At 42.0% G+C, this 16,624-nt stretch overlaps 2 protein-coding genes across 2 annotated transcripts; one reads left to right on the plus strand and one right to left on the minus strand.

Annotated features, from left to right (window-relative positions):
* Positions 1–31: 31 nt before the first annotated feature.
* Positions 32–9,471, minus strand: LOC146960242 (cleavage and polyadenylation specificity factor subunit 3-like; the record flags this gene model as incomplete). Its single annotated transcript, XM_085772500.1, has 5 exons — positions 9,297–9,471; positions 2,578–2,667; positions 2,312–2,462; positions 843–1,018; positions 32–189 (listed from the first exon to the last, which is right to left on the minus strand). Coding segments are annotated over exons 1-5 (734 nt in total), but the record flags the coding sequence as incomplete, so codon positions are not given.
* A 427-nt stretch (positions 9,472–9,898) lies between these two features.
* Positions 9,899–13,258, plus strand: LOC146960243 (disintegrin and metalloproteinase domain-containing protein 17-like). Its single transcript, XM_085772501.1, has 5 exons — positions 9,899–10,049; positions 10,144–10,274; positions 11,043–11,210; positions 11,767–11,823; positions 12,791–13,258. The coding sequence occupies exons 1-5, from the start codon at positions 9,899–9,901 to the stop codon at positions 13,256–13,258; spliced, it is 975 nt and encodes a 324-aa protein (XP_085628627.1).
* Positions 13,259–16,624: the final 3,366 nt, after the last annotated feature.

The following is a 16,624-nucleotide window of genomic DNA, read 5'->3' on the forward strand; positions in this document are numbered from 1 at the left end:
GGACCCGAGGTGTCGCAGGTTCGATTCCCACCTTGGCGAGCGTCCCCTCCACGCAGTAGCCGGCGATGATGACGCCGTTCCTCTTGTCGTGCACCAGCTCTCAAACAGCTCCCGGGACAAACCGCTCTGCATCATGCCGGGCGACGCCATCACCACGCTGGGCCCGATGTCGTCGAAGTGGTCCATGCTCTGACACACACACACACACACACACACACACACACACACACGTCAGAAAACAAACGACAACGACAATGGAAACAGGCAATAGCATACATAGGGTTGCAAAATATCGGGTATCGGGTAATATCGGAAACTTTCTATGGGAATAAACGGGAATAAATCCGAAATTTACAAAATTGAAGGTTGGCCCTTAATAAGCAATTAGAAATATTTTACTCAACATTCATGTTTTTGTTGTTCAGTAAAATAGCTGATTGTTCATACAAGAATTAAAACTTGATAAAGTTCTACTCACAAATAAATCTGTTGAAATGTCATGTTTTTTTAAATTGTATTGTTATTTTGCATGGATGTCTGCTTATGACGAAACAAAATATTTACATTTATGTTTGGATATGATACAGTTTGTTTAAATTACCCCAAATTTCCAGTTAATCCCCATAAATTCCCATAATTTCCCATAATTCCCATTGATATTTTCCAATTTGGAATAAAAAACTGGAAATTTTCCGCCCCTTTGCAACCCTAAACATACACAATGTATACACTGACAATACACTGACCAAAACAGACAAAACGGAAAACAAAGGACAGAACAAACCTGACGACACAATAAAACAGGACAGAAAAGTAAAAACAAAAAACAAAACAAAACAAACCTTCAGGTTGCTGATGTGCTTGAAGACGAAGGGGTTGTTGATGTTGATGGCCTTGCGGATCTTGTCGTTCATGGCGTTGATGTAGGTCTGGTACACGGCCATGCACTTCCTGGCCAGAGACGAAGCGTAGAAGATCGGGATGTCGTGGAGCTCCGGGTGGTTCTGCCAGTACTCGTCTGGTCCACACACACACACACACACACACACACACACACAAATAAAGTTAACAAACCTACTGCTATGAGTATAGGGATTATGGCAATGGACCAATTTGCCAAAATGTTGAACTATCCCTTTAAGGTAAAAATCTTGCATAGTTCCTCTTTAAAGGTATAGTATGTAGGAATTCCCCCCATCTAGCGGTGCGGTTGCATATCTGAACGTATTCTTTATGTTGCATTCAGGTGAAATCGGGCAGACGTCAGACAGACAACAGACGCTGCATGTAACAGGATAAACAAGCGTCTATGTAAACAAGTGGTCCGCCAGCACGAGGCAAAACAATACAGGCGTAGCAATATGTTGTCATGGTGATGTCGTATTGTTTACCCGACCCACGTTTTACCGGCTTTCTCTCGTCGAGTAAAATGACATCCGGTTGGTTTGCCGACGGCCGTCTACCTGACTGCACCTGAATGCAACACCAGTGCCTCCGTCCTTCCTCACACTACACAGTGGCAGGGCCGTTGTATAGGGGAGAAAGGTGATGATAATTCTAGGGGCCCAGCGCCCAGTGGGGCCCCATAAAAAACCCCAGTAGAATAATCTTTGTATGACTGATTTATTCTGTGTAAGACCCTGACTAATACTCATAGTACACTGTAAAAACTCAACATCTTTCCAAGAATATTTGTCTTATTTCTTGTCCAAATGTCTCATTTCTAGTCAAAACTAATCTCTTTCCACTTAAAATAAGACTCATAACCTAAAAATTAACTTGTTTTTAGATAATTTTCACTTGTTTCAAACTAATTTTCACTTGAAATAAGTAGAAAAATCTGCCAGAATTCCTAGCAACGGCCCTGCACAGTGGTGACAGTTTTAACAGGCCGAGCCCACAGCTCCGCTGAGTTTCCGTGGTTACCTACGGTCACGATGCAACATGGCCGCCTCGGTTTGGTGCGTCGCCCACTCATGTGTTTGTAACGACTTGTAACAATTCAATTCTAAGGTACGAGAAAGCTTTCATTTGTATGCGGGTGTGATTCGACTTCAGTGAAATACGTATTTATGAAAGCAATATTAGATTTTTGCTACTAAAAAGCCAAATAAGTTACACACTGGGGCTTTAACGAGTGTGTATGGTGAATTAAAATGTTTCTGTGTGATCCATAGACAGAAACACGTCCCTTAGTTTAATCTTGTAAATAAAACTTGAAGCCTGAATTTATTTTTCCCTCAGCTGAAGGGAAAGCGCCACTCTTAGGTCGCCGTGCGTCGTCATGGCGTCGTTGTTGCCGTGGTCTCACCGAGGATGAGCAGCAGCTCCTGCGCTCGGCCCAGAGCGAACACGGGGATCAGACATCGACCTTCTCTGTTGACGATGTCGTGGACCGTGTTGCAGAACCGAGCCTCTCGCTCCTCCCGCTTCTCGTGGATGTGAGTCCCGTAGGTCGACTCCTGACACACACACACACACACACACACACAACAAACACACACACACAGGTTCAATGTTAAGTGTCTGTGCTCTGTGTTTAAATAAAGTTTGAACGGTTTGAATGCTTCCACTCACGGTGATGAGGATGTCTGGTTTGACGCTGGGGATCTCCGCCGCCATCAAGTGTCTGTCCTCCTGACGGGAGAAGTCTCCTGTGTACAACAACTACACACACACACACACACACACACACACACACACACACACACACACACACACACATATATACAGGGATGCAAACGGGTCAGGACCAAAAAAGAGAGGTATTGTCTGGCGGGGGGGGCTCACCATTAAAGGACAATTCCGGTCGAATTCAACACGGGGGTGTATTTTCATATCATTTTAGGTCTAAAAGAATGAATCTGAAGATTTTCAGTTTAATCGCTCCTGTTTTGCGGTAGCTGCGTCTGTCCCTGCATCGCCACGGCAGCAATGAATGGGAGTGGATGTAAGTTCCGCTGTTTAGGCTGTTTACATCCCTCAAAGCCGCAATTTTTTTCCACAGACAGCGTCAGATGGCGACTCAAACATGCACCGAGAAGTTTATTTACTTCAAGCAAGCCGACATGTTTGTAAAACTAGATCTAATTCAAAGTCTCCCGGAGTCTCGCGCGAGACCCAGTTGCCGTGCTCGGTGTGTTCAGGAGCAGTGGGAAAAGCTACCGTTGTGTCATAAACACAGGAATATCAACTCTTGACTTGCTTCAAGTAAAAAAAACTTCTCGGCGCATGTTTGATTAGCCACCTGACGCTGTCTGTGGAAAAAAATGTACACTTCAAGCAAGTAAAGAGTTGATATTCCTGTGTTTATGACACAAGCGGTAGCTCCCACTGCACCTGAACACACCAGCACTGCAACTTCGGGCTCGCGCGAGACTCCGGGAGACTTTGAATTAGATCGACTTTTACAAACATGTCGACTTGCTTGAAGTAAATAAACTTCTCGGTGCATGTTTGAGTCGCCATCTGACTCTGTCTGTGGAAAAAAATTGCGGCTTTGAGGGATGTAAACAGCCTAAACAGCGGAACTTACATCCACTCCCATTCATTGCTGCCGTGGCGATGCGCGGACAGACGCAACAACCGCAAAACAGGAGCGATTAAACTGAAAATCTTCAGATTCATTCTTTTAGACCTAAAATGATATGAAAATACACCCCCGTGTTGAATTCGACCGGAATTGTCCTTTAACAATATCACAGAAAAGTCAATTTCCAGTAGTTCAACCCCAACCAAGTATTGAGTGCATATAGATGGACAGTTTTCAGAAGGCCAACATTTCTATATTAAAAATGCTTTAAAAAAATAAAATCCTTTGCAATATTTCAATTTTGGAGATACTGATTTTTAGGTCTTCACTGAATGTTAGTCATAATTATTACTATTAAAATAAACTGAAGAAATAAAGACATGGGATGTTTCATTCGGTGTGTAATGGACATATAGGCCTATATAATGTGTTAGTTTCACTTTAATTGAACACATTCTACATGGCGGAGGCGACGTCTTTCCACTTAGGGCTTCCTTCACCTCTGAAACGGGGCAGAGCTCCATGGAAACACCTGCCTGACACAGCAACGTAGGGAACCGTGCACGTCCGTGGAGCTGTGCGCCGCGGACGTGCACGGGGGGGAAAAAACGGCGTCACCGCTTTGGGTAACGTGCGTGCATGTCGCGCGTCTACATTGGAGGTCGGCTGTTATCAGTATAATCAGAGACCATGAATGAGTTCGCCTCACGTGATTGTCACTGTCAGCCTGTTAGAAAAACATTTTACTGACCCCAGCTGAGACGCTGAGACCCCCCCCCCCTCAAAACAAAAACTCTTCGGATCTGAACGATTCACACAAGTCACCTAATTGACCCTTCGCGTAAGCCCCGCCCCCTTGGTTACTGTTGCTACGCCGGGCAAGCTTTCACTCCCAGCCATGCTCCTGGCAGTATTTGGTATCGATTTCAAAGGAAATATCAGCAAATTTCTGGATAAACTGTTCTGAGATAATAGAGAGAAGAAATCACAAAGATCATTCATAGTTTTCAGTGACGTGACTCGCGCAGGAGGATAAAACATCTGTTCAACGACACGACTGGACAATGTACAGAGCAGCAGTAAGGACCGGTCATTTTACCGTCTATCAACCCACCAAGACTTAGGTCATCTCACTGGTCATGAAACTTGTCAAACTCTAAGTTTTTGGGCGATTGTGAACCACATACAGTTTTCGCTGCTGTTTTGTTTTCTCCCACCGCTGTATCAGTCAGTGAAAGCAGTCCCTGCCTGGAGGATCCCTCGCCTAAAAGCCCAGGTAAAAGCCCTAAAAGTACAGCTGTCATTTCGGAGGTGAACATATGGTTTTCCCCATATCTACACTTGCTCAAGTCGAAAAAAAAGTCTGCTCGTATCTGAACATCTCTATATTGCTTCTGCCGCCGCCGCCGCCGCCGTAGTAGCAGCAGCAGCAACAACATCCTTCTCTACAAACAAATGTTTTTCGTCCTAGTCTCAAAATGTGTCCACAAAAGCAAACGTAATGACTCACTGCGGAAAGCTTGCCAGGCCTATAGTTACGGTTGCTAACGTAGGATTGGACAATAGCCGTTTGTGGGAGGAGTTGGCGAAGGGTCAATTGGTCATGAAAAAAGCGAGTTTCGCTTTTCGGCGCGCTGTTTGCATCCCTGTGTGATGTTCAGGGACAGTCAGGACAGTCTGAGGACTGACAGCTCTGAGGTTGAAGTTTATATTAATGCACCATGACACTGTGGCAGGTCTCTGTACTAGGGATGTGAATCTTTGGGTGGCTCACGATTCGATTCCGACTTTTAGGGTCACGATTCGATTCAAAATCGATTTTCGATTCAACCGATTCTTGATTTTCTTTTTGCGATTTTTAGTTTGCTTTATTAACACCAGACCATGTGAAAACGTTGAATGATGATGATGTCTACAGACTATTATATCAGAAGCCATATTTCCCCCCCAAAAATGCACATCACATGTTTCAGATTTACTCAGCAGCAATATATTCGAACCATTTTAAAGTTAACTGCTACATGAAGCTGATTTTATAGGCTACTCTCTTTTCAAAAGCCTGGACTGAAGGATGTGAATATTTGGGTGTCTCTTCGATTCAAAATCAGTTCTCATGCACATGCACATGGACATGTAGCCTATCTGTAACAAAGGCTGCTAAAAAAAAAAAAAAAAAAGAGACGGCACTCTGCTCTCAGGCCAGCTCACCTGCAGCCTGTCTGCAGCGCCACAGAGGAGCTGTCAGAGCTGCTGCTGCTGCTGGTCCTCTCTCTTCAGCCTGCTGTTTGGCTGCACTTTGTATGAGTTTAAAAAGTGAAGATCTAACGTCACCTGAGCACCGATCAGCTGATCCAGAGCGCAGTGGATGTGGCTGCTCACACCGTGTCCTAACTGGATGCGACGCGAACGAGCGTCCGACAATCGCGTCACATCTGACGCTCTCTGTCCACACTGAATCCGTGCGTCTGTGGGAATGGAAGCACATCAGCTGTGCGCTCGCCCGCTCGACAGACTGGAGACGTAACTACCCGGTTAAAAGATGGGTGAATTGTGCCTTTTAAACAGAAAACAAGTTTCTTGAAATATAGAGCCAACAGCAAGTTGTCTCTATAGTGTAGGAACACGAGTTGTAAAAACATAATGCAGGGTTTTCTGTAACATTATAAGACGGCGCACCGCCCCCCGCCCAAGATGAATGAAGAGGCTATTAAAAAAAAAAAAAAGTCCGCTAGTCTCCTTGAAGCGGCTGTTATGTGTCTCTCTCTGGCGGTGTCAGCTGATGTGCACATCTGCAGCAACCCAAACAAATGCACATGTTACTGTTGACTGGCTCTATTCCAGCCACATGATTGGTTCGACGCGGTGGAAATCTCATTATCATTGGTTATTTGTATTGTCTGCCAAAACATGGATGAATGAAACATATCGACCACGTCTCATATTTCTATTGAGGAAAAGTTATTTCACAATTTATAGACACAACACCGACAAGCACTGAGAGCCGCATGTTGCAGTGACGTTATATAGGCTATAAAAAAAAAAAATCCGCAAATAATAAGCCGACGAAAAGGTGCAACTTGCCACTTAACTTCTTGTCGATGTATTATTTGCGGGGGTTTTCGGGGGATCTGCTGACGGTGGAGGATCTGGGACTGATTCACTGTGGACCACCACCAGTCTGATCAGGTCCATCACAGCACAGCAGCTGCAGCACTGCCCCGCTGTCACATTACTCTCGCGTATCAGCTCAATCTGTTTACATTAAACCGACATCAGAAAGAATAATGAGAATTATGATTAAAAATATATTTGTTTCGAATTTTGGCCCCTGGATCATGATTTTTCGCATTCTTGGTTAAAAAAAAAAAATCCTCTAAAAAAAAAGACAGTTGGGATGCATAATGTGTCTCATAACAGTATACTGTGCGTCACGCTAGGGGTCGGTGGTGTTTTATTCTAGGGGTCGGTGGCGGCTGTGAGACAGCAGCGGCTCCACGGTGAGGGGGGGGGGGGGGGCAGCTTCTGCTCACCTGACTCTGTGCAGCTTCTTCATTAAATCCAAACAGTCCGACACAGCGACGCACTGCTCCTTTGACTCTAAAGTCTCTGTAGCTCATCAGCCCGGAACTCGCCGACATGGATCAGAAGCGACGGCGGCGTTTGGCCTCAGTGTCTCGGACTTCCAGAGCAGCTACAGCGCAGCGTTGTGACCTCAACCATGGTTGATGAGAGCAGAAATGTTGTTGTAGGCCTGTGCATATTCTCATTTGTCCAGGTCATAGTATTTCAAAGGAGGTTAAATCGAAAGCAACTGGACTTATACTGAGTCTCCAGACCAGTTAGTTGGACCAGTCCCAGCCTGGTCAGATGCTACATGAACTGATGAAGCCTCTTGGATGAAGGTGAAACGTCTTCCTAGACAAATAACTAAGTCCAGTTGAACCTGCTTTGAAAAAAAAAAAAAAGTTGTTGGCGGGCTCGTGAATTTTTTTTTGACACGAGTCAAAAAGAGCGTCAAACCGCGTATCTCGCGTTTGGTCGCGCGTCACAACTCGAGCGAAAAAAAAGCGTTCCTCGTGTTTGGTGGGAAGCCCCTTGTGGGTCTTCCCACCAAACACGATGAATTAGACGAAGACGCGATGGTCCCGTCGCACAAAAAGAATCGCGTGTATTGCGTCGCAAAAAAAAAAAAGTCGCGTCTACCGCGTCGCGCGCCTAATCGCGTCTCGCGCCTAATCGCGTCTTTGCGTCACGGCCTTTTACACCGCGGACGTAACGAATAAACGGTGACGGTGTGAACGAACAACATAGAACAGGACCAGACGTGGCGTTGTTTCCTCTTTTCACCGACAGCTCCACTCTCCCTTACTTACACTAACTAGCCTACTGTTATTGTTGAGGCCAGAGAATTGTGGGATTTGTAGTTTTTGACCAATCGCAGGTTGTGCTCTTTCTTTTTGTGATTTTCCTGGTTCACACATGTATTTTTTTTTAGGGGCAAATGCGAGTGAAATGCTCGCCCATGGTGGGCATAAGAAAATTTAAGACCTGTCTAAAATTATTTAAGACTTGAACACAATAATTCAACAAATTTAAGACATTTTAAGGCCTAAAATTTAGATTTTCAAATTTTAGACTTTTTAAGACCCCGTGGATACCCTGTTATTTCATATAAAAGTTTAAGTGCATACATATTTTATGATGCTGTGTATTTCAGGTGTAGGTTAATATACACACACCTCAGGAGGCCTGTTGACTGGTTAAAACAAGGTAATCAGTAGATGGGAATTAACTTCAGATTTAGTCACGGATCACCTTCAAACTCTCCTTGTCATGATATTTGAATTAATTATACATCAACACCAGCATATATAGGATTAACACAACATACAAATGAATAAAATGATCTAAAAGTATACATTTGTTTATTATTAATTGGATTATTCAACAAAATGTTAAAATTATAAAACCATCCTTCAACTTAAAGCCCGAGGCGACGTCTTTAAACAGTTTATTTTGCTCATCAAATGAAGAGAAATTGACTCTGGAGCCTGAAGTCTGTGATTATTGATTAGGATTTTCAATCAATCACTTTTTAATCAAAACACAGCTGCGTTTTAATCTTCACTGTTTCTGCTCCAACTAAGATAAATAAATCATAATAACATCTGTTCTTTGTCGCAGCAGAGAGAGTGAATCACTGCGATTCATATGTTTATAATTTACATAATGTGATATTATGTGATAATGAAGTTTAGGTGAAGAGGTGCATTCTGGGAAATATTTTTTGTGAGTTGATGAAATTACTTATCAATATGCGCTTCCATTTAGACATGATGACGATAAAGTGCAGGACAACACGGTGTTAAAAACAGTTTCTTTTTTTAAAAGGATTTGTATTTCCATGCTTTTATTTTGAAGGGATGCTGCATGTTTTAGAAGCCTTACTTCTGATTTCCTGTTTGTCAGACTCAGTTTATTGATCTGGTCACATCGATTATTGATTGAAATGTTAAATTTTTCTAATTTATTTACTTTACGTGTACATACTTTCTTTTCTTTGTCTTGTTTATTTGATGTTTGTTTATTTTATTTCATGCTCTTATATCTTATGTTTTGTATTTATTTATATTTACAGGTTTACTATTTGCCTTATTGGTTTGTACATCGATTTATTTGCAAAATAAAGTAAAAAAGCAAAAAACAAAACACCAACAGAGGGTTGAACAGCTGAGTCATGTGAGTGGCGGTGAGCGTCCGTTACCTTGACGCCGGCGATCTCGATCATGAACATGGCGGCGCCCAGCACGTGTCCGGCGTGGTAACACCAGAACTTGATGCCGGCCACTTCCTTCACCTCGTGGAAGTTGATGGTCTCGATCTTCTCCATGCTGTCCTCCAGGTCCGTCTCCGTGTAGAGCATGTCGTCTGCCGAGATGTTACTGTCACACACACACACACACACACACACACACACACACACACACACACACACACACACACACACACACACACGCACACGCGCACACACACACACAGCATCAACACACACACACGCACACACACAGCATCAACACACTGCTGTGTCACAGCTCCACCTGAGCGACAGGCAGCATCACTCCCTCTCTCTTTGTCAGCTGTAAAGTGACTGAGTGTGAGAGTCTGTGAGGGTCCAGATACTATAAACATGAATGGAACAGCACCTCCCCCCTTTCATGTTACCTTGACAACAACATGTTGACTGATAATTTACAGTTTACTTTCAGAAGCACAAGGTGTGTGAGGGACAGACTCACAACAACAAATGCTCTTGGATCAGATCTGATCAAATCATCTAACAATAACCAAAAAACTACACATGTTGTTATGTGTGTTGTGACAGGAAACAGCAGCGAGTGTCCTCCTCCTGAAAACGCTCCCGATAAGACGGCGTGTCTGGACAGCGGCGAGTGTCTGGACGGGGAGTGCGTTCCTTTCTGTCAGGCCGTCCTGAAGCTGCAGCCCTGCGCCTGCAACGGTAACGACCACACCGGCGTGAGACCAAGGTGGTGGTGATGATGATGATGATGCACCCGTCTCAGTCTTGTATCTGTTCCCTCTCGTCTCTATAGAAACCAACGCGTCGTGCAGAGTCTGCTGCCGGAGCACCAGCGGCATCTGCGCCCCCTACCAGGACAAGACGGGCAACTTCCTGTTCCTGCGTAAAGGGAAACCCTGCACCGTGGGCTTCTGTGACGGAGCGGTGAGTGGAAACACACACACACACACACACACACGGCAGCTTTAAAACACATTGAAGACAAACTTCTAGCTCAACTACTATGAGTGTGAAAACTATTTATTTGGAACTGAGTTTAGCTGTAATCACAAAGAAATGGCTTAAACCATCTGTTGATGAATGGTATGACATCACACTCATTCCAAATTTGAAGACATCTGAAAGCATTGGAAAGGTATATTTCCCTGAAAAGCCCCTCTTTTGTTTAAGTTTTTTGGTTAATTATTTATTTCCTTGTGTTATTATAATAGAAAACACCCCATGTTCACGTGTTATTATATAAAATGTTTTGTAAAAGGGGGAACCCCCCCCCCCCCCAAAAAAAAAACACATTAAAGACAAGCGGGATGTGAGTGTGTGTAGGTGGGTTTACATGGAGACTTTTTCCTCTTTCTGATTGAATCCTTTCTGAATGAGTCTTTCAGGTCAACTGTTTACATGATTTGATTTTATTGTTTTATACTTTTGATCGATTTAAGAAAAGGTTTATTCTGCCTCTGTGAAACCGAATGAAACTTGATTTGGTTTGGGCTTGTTTGTTGTGATTGAGCTGTTTATATGGAGCATTTTCATTCAGTTTGGACTCTAAACCGAATCTAATCTGAATATTTGGCTCCATGTAAACACAGCTTGTGTGTGTATGTGTGTAAACACAGCTTGTGTGTGTGTGTGTGTGTGTGTGTGTGTGTGTGTGTGTGTGTGTGTGTGTGTGTGTGTGTGTCTCTCCTGCAGGGGAAGTGCATGAAGCAGGTGCAGGACGTGGTGGAGCGTCTGTGGGACTTCATCGACAAACTGGACATCAACACGTTTGGGAAGTTTCTGGCCGACAACATCGTGGGGTCGGTGGTGGCGTTCTCTCTGCTCTTCTGGGTTCCTATCAGCATCCTGGTCCACTGTGTGGTGAGTCGCTCCGTTCTGTCTCTGTCAGGAACTAAACTAAACTACACTCAGTCACACTGTCTGACTGACGCGTTACAGAGATGTATTACGACTAATACTAAGGGATTAAGGTGCTACAGCCAGAATCTGAAGATGATAAAGTCTTTCCTGTCTTTAGTCTGTATAGATCAGGTGGACAGTCATTTAAATATATATTTTACGGAGCTAATTAATTTAGTAGAGTAGAGCTGAGTTCTGTTTAGTTTACTCTTGTCTTTTCTTCTTTGCACTAAAATCAACACTGCCAATTTGTTGTATATACATTCGTACATAACATTTTATCTGCTATTGCTATTTTGCTATTTTATTATGTATAGTTTGTTCTTTATATTCGTATCCTATATGTTGTTATCGTCACTGTAATGCTGCTGCTGCACTGTAATTTCCCAGGTTGGGATCAATAAAGTATATCTATCTGCCTGTCTGTCTGCCTGCCTGCCTGCCTGCCTGCCTGTCTGTCTGTCTAAACAACCTCCTTCAGGATTAATAAAGTTTCTTCTTTATCTTCTTCTCTCAGGACAAGAAGCTGGATAAACAATACGAGCAAACCACAAAGTCTCTGTTCTTCCCCAGTGTGAGTATCTGATTGTGTGTATTTTAGGGATGTCACAATTACTTGTTTTTCACAATTAATGTAATGAAATTGCAGCAAAAGGAGGAAATATGTCTGATACGAATCATTACCTGGGAGAATGGAGGCTCTCTGCCTTCCACCTAGCGTCTCTTGGCTGAAAACCAACCTTGTAAGATCAGAGCCTCCGACCCGGTGTCCCAGCTCTCGTCTCTGCGACACCGCCACACAAACGTAACCCGTAGTCTCTTGTTTATGACAGATAAGACTACACAGATATACACATGGTAACATGGTAGATGATAAATAACGTTATCCACCGCTCCATGGATTAATTTCTCACCGGCTTCGTTGTTGAAAACAAACGCACATGGAGGAGAGGAGGGTTAGAGACACAGAGAGTTCATCTTTAACCATCAAACTAGGGATGTCACGATTACTTATTGTCACAATTAATCGTGGTATTAAACGCCACAATTAATCAATCGTAAAGATTTCTAAATACTGTCACTCTCCAAAAAAGATTGTCGGAACCGTATCGGCAGATGTGGCGCCAAAGTAAAGGTAAATGCACAGAAACTGGTCCATTTACCTCACGTAACATTAAATTGGTAGGAATTTAAATGTCAGTGTGCCATTTGTAATAATAAAATGTAAAAAATTATTAAAATAAACTCAAACATTTGGTATAGATGACAATTAATGACTTCAATATTTCAAATACTTCCTCTGGGGGAGTAATAATTGGTCCTATATTAATAGATACTTAAAATATTTTGTGTATATTATCAATAATGTAGTTATATTTTGACTATATTTGATTTTACACATTCATATATAGTGTTGTGAAATTAATTAATGCATAATAATCGTGGTAATCGTACTACCGTGATTATTTATCCAAGAAAATTTATAATCGTGACATCCCTACATCAAACTCAACTGACTCTGACTCTGTTCATTTTCCCAGAATGCCGAGCTCCTGAGCAGCCTGGAGTCCGCGTCCGTCCGGATCTTCAAGCCTCCGACCTTCCCGACCACCAACCTGCGCTTCCAGCCGTCCGGTCCGCAGCAGACCAGCACGCCGCCGGTCTCCGGCTTCGGCTTCGGCCCCGGTCCAGACTCCTGCTGTCATCATCCTCTTCCTCCTCACCATCCTCCTCCTCCTCCTGCGGTGGCGGCCCCTCCCCCTCCCCCTCCCCCTCCCCCTCTGGACTCCCCCCGCATGGCCACCATCCAGGAGGACCCGAGCTTCGACTCCCACCTGGACGAGGAGGCGCTGCAGGAGGCGTTCGGCCGCCCGGCGCAGCGCTCGGAGCAGCGGCGGCGCTCCTTCGAGGACCTGACGGAGACGAGCGCGGTGAGTCGCAGCGAGAAGGCGCTGATGTTCCGGCTGCAGAGGCAACACCAGATCGACACCAAGGAGACGCAGTGCTGAGGGACGGGACGGGACGGGACGGACGGTGCCCGGTTTGTCCCGCTCACGTCCTCCTGTGCTGGTTTCACAAACTTTTACGACTTATTTTATTTTTTATTTTCTTAAAGCGGCTCCGTCCTGAAGCCGCCGCACTGACGCTTTGTTGCTGCAGCAGATCTCAGTCTGATCACATCGAGACACATTCAATCAGAAAAACGTTTTTAATGAATTTAATTACAATCAGAGTTCAACCGATTATCGACCGATATTTCCCTTTTTTTTTTTTTGATAATCGATATCGGCCGTTTTTTTTTTCACCGGTAACCAATAAAATAAATGTATTTTTAAACGCATAAACGCACTCCTTTGGCTCTAACGAAGCCGTCTCTCTTGGCTGTTTAACAATGTCCCAAAGGTTTTCACAGTGAACAAAACAGAAACAAACTGTTGACTGTATTCAGTCTGATCCCTGGTGTGTTATTTTTAAATTCTGACACCAAAGTTTTCATTTTTACTGCAAATGAATATCGGTTAAATATCGGTTTCCTTGATTACTAATGATCGGTATCAGTATCGACCCTGATAAAAACCATATCAGTTGATCCCTAATTATAATAAGAGAAAGAAAAAGAAACAAAACGTCTCCTTCCAGTCGTCCTCCTGTGTGGTCAGACCGTGGTTTCAAATCGCTGCTCCGTCCGTCCTCTCCGCGTCTCTTTAACGTCCTTTAGTGACTCGAACTAACATATTGTCCTGTTGAAGCTGTGGCAGCGAGGGGCCGCTGCTGGGTATCGAACCTTCTCCAGGTATCAAACCGTCGTTGGTGCTGATTGAACGGTGCTCAGATCAGATGTTGCTTCCACAATCAAACTGTGTTTAACTGTGGTGATCGATCATCTGGTCAATACTTTTATTCGTCCAATAAAATGTCGCTAAAGCTCCGATTGGTCCCCGCCAGCCACCGTACAAACTCAGACCAACTCGTCTTCTGATGACACACTACACGATACGACCAGCAACTGTACGCTCCTACGTCCATTTTTAGTTCTTGAACGTCCCACCAAAGATTTTTTTTGCTCCTGAATGTTACACGTTTATTTCTGTTACATAAAGTCGTCGTTCACTTTTATAGCTGAAGCCCGGCTCTCGTTTTAGTTCCCTAAAGGCCAAATGTAACGCTTGTTGTAGCTCAGTCATCAGTCAAACTGTTGCTGAGTTGAACTTAAAGTTTTAAAAAGGTTCAACTTCAATGTGACAATCATTTATGTGCACGAGTTTCTGTCTAATGAGAGAAAAACATTTATTTCTAACTGACGCTATTGAGACAAAGTGTTTGTCACCAGCATTTTATAGAAACAGCATCAACACAACATGTTGTAATAATGGATAATGTTGTTAAAAGCTTTAGAAATATTATATATTTTTTATCACAACAGCACAAAAAATGCCAAAGATTTGACATTGTCAACTTCTAATTTGTGGTTATTTGATGTTTTTTTTTTGTCTTTACATCAGAATCAATTTTTACTGTGTGATAGACTAATTGATTAATTAATAGTCAAAATGATTATTAGTTGCAGCTTCAAAAGGTCAAAGTGCACTGAGAGTCAATGACACGTGCAGCTGCCAAATAAAAAAACAGTAAAAGTCAAAAACACAGAGGTCAAAGTTTTATTTTTAAGGATCAAAATGTTTTTATATTCTATAAATGATATTAATAAAGTACAAATAGGGTTAAAATAGGTTTGGAGAGTTTAAAGGGTTAAAAAGTGTTTCTGTTTTAAGACTCAGTGGGAATCGAACCCTTGAACGTGACAGTGTTAAGTGCCTTCAACTCGACCCACTGAGCTACATGACACCGTATTTTATATCACATAAATGTTCATCATCTCCTTAAAACCACTAAAACCTGTCAATCAATTTTATTTACTGTGTATCACATCTGCAACAATAAGCTGATTAATTGATTGAATGTTGATCAGCAATGAAACAAATAATTTCAGTCGTTTTTCAGTCAATAATTGTGATTGATAAATGGATGGCTCAACTGTTTTTTTTTTTTTTTATAATAAATTGAATATTTGATTGAAGGGACTTTTGATACATTTTAAGTTACATTGGGCATTTTTTTTTTTTTTTTACTATTTTGTAAATTTTTATAGACAAAATGTTAAATCACTTAATAAAAATAAAGGAAAAACTTAAAACTTCAGTATAAAATTGTCCTAACCTAAACAGTTTTAAAACACCTCCCTGTTATTTTATTTTATCCTGGTTTGAGGTCAGTTATCTGAACATTTCACCTGTTTGTTTCTTACTGTACGAGGGCAGATTATTATTATTATTACTGTGTGTATATATATATCTTTGTATAAAATATCGTTGTGTTGTTGCTTTTGTTGCTTTTATTTTTGTGACTGTGTCTGTTTTTTTTTTTGGGGGGGGGGGGGTAAAGACACAGATGTTAAACTTCAGAGTGTTTTCAGCTGTTTGGTTTGTGTCACTCGAGCTGTTTGGTACCAGAGTTTATTCTCATCACATGTTTTTACTGTGTCAGATTTATTTTGTGGTAAGTTTTGTGTTTTTTTTTTTGTTTTTTTGTCGATTGATTGAAGCCATATTATCGTTTTAAATGTTTATTTTTGACATGTCAGAGCTCAAAGTGCCTTCTCTTCTCTTCTGTGGTATTCAAATGCACTTGTCAGTATTTTTAATATTGTGTCTATCTGATACTGTGTGTGTGTATCTGTGTGTGTTGAGTCCTGTACACTGTGATGTGTGTGTCTGTGTGTTATGTTCATGCTGACGATCGTCTGTATTGATCCAATTAAAGGTCGGTTGCGAGTCATGTTGTTAACGTCACTGTGTCGTCGTCGGACTGAGGCGTCCGCTCAGTCTGCCCTTTCAAAATAAAACGTTCTACTGTCTGATTTAAAGTGCTGATCGATAAAGAGTTTTTATTGATATTCTGATATTTTATCAACTCACGTTTCTACCTGAGCTTTCAGCAAGATCTCATGGTTCTCATTAATAATAATGGATCATTATTTTGTCAAAACATTTTTAAATATTCTGCTTTAATGTAATTTATTGACTATTTTAATCTCTGGTGATTTTATTTTTATATTTTAATCTAAAAATATCAATATTCAGACCAAGATGAGATCGACTTGCATCATAGAAACATAAAACCTGTAGCCAAAAAATATTAAAGTTAGTGTAAAAAAGAAAATACTCTAAATTATTTATCAATAATTAAAATATTTTGCAGATAAATTCTTGTAGAAAATCTAAATTAATGAAAAAAAAAAAAAAAATTCTGCCTCCAGTTTCTAAAATGCAACAATTTTCTGCTTTTATTTAACAATACGAACATTTTTGATGATT

Source organism: Trachurus japonicus, unplaced genomic scaffold (genome assembly GCF_045865225.1).
Source record: "Trachurus japonicus isolate A0001 unplaced genomic scaffold, Traja_1.0 AP030539.1".
Taxonomy (NCBI): Eukaryota; Metazoa; Chordata; class Actinopteri; order Carangiformes; family Carangidae; genus Trachurus; species Trachurus japonicus.